The sequence below is a fragment of the Colobus angolensis genome, unplaced genomic scaffold, assembly GCF_000951035.1.
Source record: "Colobus angolensis palliatus isolate OR3802 unplaced genomic scaffold, Cang.pa_1.0 Scaffold24, whole genome shotgun sequence".
Lineage (NCBI taxonomy): Eukaryota > Metazoa > Chordata > Mammalia > Primates > Cercopithecidae > Colobus > Colobus angolensis.
The window spans coordinates 14,330,940-14,335,383 of NW_012115599.1; the positions used below are offsets into that span (position 1 = coordinate 14,330,940).

Sequence of the window (4,444 nt, forward strand, 5' to 3'; positions counted from 1 at the left end):
GCCTGGCTAGTTTTTTGTATTTTTTTTAGTAGAGATGGGGTTTCACTGTGTTAGCCAGGATGGTCTCGATCTCCTGACCTTGTGATCTGCCCGTCTCGGCCTCCCAAAATGCTGGGATTACAGGCATGAGCCACTGCGCCCAGCCTTCATAAATGATTTTTATGGTTCAAATCAGGATCCATGTAAAGTCCATATATGTGTCTTTTCTTAATCTATAGATTTCCCTTCCATCTTAACCCCCTCTCCTCTGCAATTTATTTGTGGAAGAAACTGAGTTATTGAGTCATTTGTCATCTAGAATGATGTGCAGTTTAGATTTTGCTGACTGCATTGCATGGTGTGGCCAAACTGTTCCTCTCTCTGGTGTATTTCTCATAAATGTGTAATTAGATGGAAAGGTTTGATCAGATTTAAATTAGTTTTTTTTTCTACAGGGATATTTGAGAGGTAGTGGTATGCATTTCCATCAGGAAGCGCATAATGTCTTCTTCTTGGCTCTCTGTGATGTTAGTAGCCATCAATTTCAGTGCCTAGATATATTAATTAGATTTCTGTATCTCCTACTATCTCAAAATTTTCCATCTTCTGTCTGTGCTACATTCTGAGTCCTTTCTTCAGTTATAAATTCTAGTTCATTGTATAATTCTTGTTAATCTGTTGACTTTCTGAAATTGGCTTTTCATATCTAAAAAATTTACTTTTTTCAAGTCTGTTCATTCCTAATAGTTCTTACTAATTGGTCATTTTTACATCCTTAACTTTTTCTTTTCTTTTTTTTTTTGAGACAGAGTCTTGCTCTTTCATCCAGGCTGGAGTGCAGTGGCGCGATCTCAGCTTACTGCAACCTCCGCCTCCCGAGTTCAAGCGATTCTCCTGCCTCAGTCTCCCGAGTAGCTGGGATTATAGGCACCCACCACCATGCCCAGCTAATTTTTGTATTTTTAGTAGAGACAGGGTTTCATCACATGGCCAGGCTAGTCTTAAACTCCTGACCTCAGGTGATCTGCCCGCCTCAGCCTCCCAAAGTGCTGGGATTACAGGTGTGAGCCACTGCGCCTGGCCTATCCTTAACTTCAGACATTGCAAACAGTACAACTGCTATCTGTATCTGATAGTTCTAAGGTCAGCAGCTATTGCTTATTGTGTCTGCTGACTCTCTTGGTAGCTGCCCTTCTTTTGTGTCTAGTTATCTTTGAGTTCATTGTTTGATCTTAACCAGGGGAATTGTATGGGCCAAAATTAGGATTGAGGATATTTTTCTCCATGGAGAATTTTCCTTAACTTTTGCAGCAGCTGAAAGATGCCATTCACACGGATCTACATTAGTCATGATGCCAGAATTGGGCAAATCTGCTGACACCAGGACACCTGTGTATGTGTGTTTGTCTTTCCAGGAATTCATTGAAGAGTTGCTGTCTCCCCCTTTTGGGGGTTTAGTGGCATTTGTGAAGGAGGCTGAGGCTTTGATTGAGCGTGGACAGGCTGAGCGACTTCGAGGGGAAGAAGGTATGAGGAAAATGCAGTAATGAATGGGATCAGTGGTAAGGGAAGTGGAAAAGAAAAATGAAAGGATGCAGATTACATGGTGGGGGAATAGAGTATGAAAGACTGGATTGAGAGAATACCAAAAAAGAGGGTTTGATGGTAAGGATGGCTATACCTTGGGGAGAACTTAGTGGAGTTGAAGATCAGCCAGATCCGTCTCTGACACTCTTTTTCCTCCTGCTGTTAGCCCGGGTAACTCAGCTGATCCGTGGCTTTGGTAGTTCCTGGAAATCCTCAGTGGAATCTCTGAGTCAGGATGTAATGCGGAGTTTCACCAACTTCAGAAATGGCACCAGTATCATTCAGGTGACCTGCAAGTCCCAGCCCCCACTCAGATACCCCATCATTTATTATTTTCCCCCATTTTGCTGGGCTCAGCATCATCTAAGTGACCCTTGGTCTTCAGTTACTAGCTGTGCCCAAAGTTCTGGATGAGCCCTAACCCGATTCTTTTTTTTTTTTTTTTTGAGAGAGTCTAGCTGTGTTGTCCAGGCTGAAGTGCAGTGGCACGATCTGGGCTCACCTCCACCTCACGGGTTCAAGTGATTTTTCTGCCTCAGCCTCCCAATTAGCTGGGATTACAGGCACCTGCCACCACACCCAGCTAATTTTTGTATTTTTTAGTAGAGATGGGGTTTCACTGTGTTGGCCAGGCTGGTCTCGAATTCCTGACCTCGTGATCTGCCCGCCATGGCCTCCCACAGTGCTGGGATTACAAGTGTGAGCCACTGTGCCTGGCTGCCTAACCTGATTCTTAATCATCACTATTAGCACCACTTTACAGTTTGATCCCTCAATGACTTTCTTTGACCAGGGAGCGCTGACCCAGCTGATCCAGGTCTATCATCGCTTCCACCGGGTGCTGTCCCAGCCGCAGCTCCGAGCCCTGCCTGCCCGGGCTGAGCTCATCAACATTCACCACCTTATGGTGGAGCTCAAGAAGCATAAGCCCAACTTCTGATGTGCCGGAAACCGCCCTGAGATCTGCCAGTTATCTCCATGGACTTCTGCACCCCATTCCATACCCTTCTTCACCTGGGGTCCCCCTTGCAGTTTTCCCGTTGCCTCCCAGGCCCTTGACATGGCTTACCTGCCTTCCCTCCCAGCACCTTGCCCAACAGGATAAGCTGGATCTCCTTGGCCTTCTGAATTTCCTGGCGTCTTCAGGTTTCCCAAGACCACTTCCCTGTGGGCTTCCAAAATGGCCTTTATCATTTCTCCAGTCTGTCACCCTCCTTTCCTGCTCCCATATACCCAAGGCTTGTTTCTTTCCCTGTAAAAACCTTCACTGCGTCAATCTCTGGTTCACTCAACTAGTCACCATGTCCTGAGGCATGAAGCCTCAGCTCTTGGAATTGCTGGCAAGGGGTGACTGCCTCTGTCATTGTGTTTTTCAAAGTGATTTCTGTAGTTTTTTGACCTAAGATCTCAGCAATTTGAACACTAACCCCTCCCTTCCTGGCTCAAGAATTCCTCCCAAGTCAGTCTGCAGAAAATAAATATTTGATATGACATGACACTTCTCCCATTTCCTTCCTCCTTCCTGCTGAAGGCCTTAAGGTGGCCCCATCTCTAGAGTGACCTTTCCTTTCTGACTGCTTCCTGGGCTTATATCCCTTATGGCGGGTGTAACCTCTAACCTCTAGCTACTTCCAGGCCAGAGGAGGAAGGTGGCCTCTGGCTAAAGCAGATGCTGCAAGGGCTGAGAACCAGGCCGCACAGCCCCAGACACTATCTCGAGGGCTCCCTTGGGACAAGCCCAAGCTGACTCTGGAATCCCTCCTCTGTAGCAGCTCCGTAGCTCCTCTGGTTGTGGCTGTCACAGTCCCTTGCTCGTGGGCTGCAGCAGCCAACCCACGCCCACACCCACACCCACACCGTTGGGGCAGGGGTAGACCAGGCAAAATTCATTCATGTCATCTATTTGTTTGACTTGGAGCCTTCCTGCTGCCCATGCTTATACTCTTCGTTTGACCTTAGGCTCTAGACTGGAGAGACACAGGGACCCCTTTAAGGCCTAAGAGGAGAGGTGCAGTTAAGGAAAAATGGTAATTTGGGGATGTTTCCTGTCTCCTCCACCCCCACGGCCTAAACATTCCCTTCCCAGGTCCCTGGAGAGTGGTGGAAAGAAGGCGGATTCTACTCCCCGCTTAGGCCCTCCGGATCCGGGTCTAGACCGCCGGCGACGGGAGGTGTCTTGAGTGAGTCTAACTGCAGAGCACACCCGCCGCGGAGCGGAGGCTGCTGCGTCCTGAGGCTGAGAGCGGGTCCGGCTCCGGCCTCTCCTAATTGGCGGACGCGGGAGGTGGCGTGGTAAGGCAGAAAGGAGCGGGATCTCAGCTCTCGCCTTTTCAGGGTTCCGCCCCATATCTGAGAGCCGCTCTCTGATTGGCTTGGGAAACCGTGTCTCAGCGCTTTGGCCTAGCGACTTTGATGAAAGTGCGCCTGAGACCGCAGTGCAGAGGAGGGCGAGCACAGGCGGAGAGGATTGGAGAATCAGCGATTCCTGATTGGCCAGGCGTGTCTTGAGGGCGGGGCCAGAACTGCGTCCTTAAGTGACCTCGCACTTGCCCGGCTCACCCGCTCCGCGTTATTCAGGGTTTACACCGCCTGACTGCGCTATGCGTTCCCTCACACCTGCCGGATGCCAGGCGGCGGTGTGCCAGGCTCTGAGGGGCCGCGAGCTCACCCCAGACGCCAGCCCCGGGAATCCTCTTTTCCTACACTTTCCCTTCCCGCTGCTGCTTTCTTGCCCACCCACTCCCAGGTGTCACTCTTGGGGCATCCAGATGTTCTGGCATTTGACTTGACTCCAGCCTAAGCGCGAGGACGGGAGAAAGGCCAAGGGTATGAGATTTGGGACAGGAGAGGCATTTAGCTACTCTGACAAAGAGCATGG

At 49.5% G+C, this 4,444-nt stretch overlaps 1 protein-coding gene across 2 annotated transcripts in view; it reads left to right on the forward strand.

Annotated features, from left to right (window-relative positions):
• VPS52 (vacuolar protein sorting 52 homolog (S. cerevisiae)) overlaps positions 1–3,067 on the forward strand; it is a 22,784-nt gene extending 19,717 nt beyond the window's left edge. For both annotated transcript variants that reach the window (XM_011945491.1, XM_011945490.1), the window contains 3 exons: positions 1,395–1,506; positions 1,733–1,851; positions 2,360–3,067. In XM_011945491.1, coding sequence (XP_011800881.1) covers positions 1,395–1,506; positions 1,733–1,851; positions 2,360–2,506 — 378 coding nt within the window. In that variant the 3' untranslated portion in view covers positions 2,507–3,067. The remainder of the gene's footprint in view (positions 1–1,394; positions 1,507–1,732; positions 1,852–2,359) is intronic.
• Positions 3,068–4,444: the final 1,377 nt, after the last annotated feature.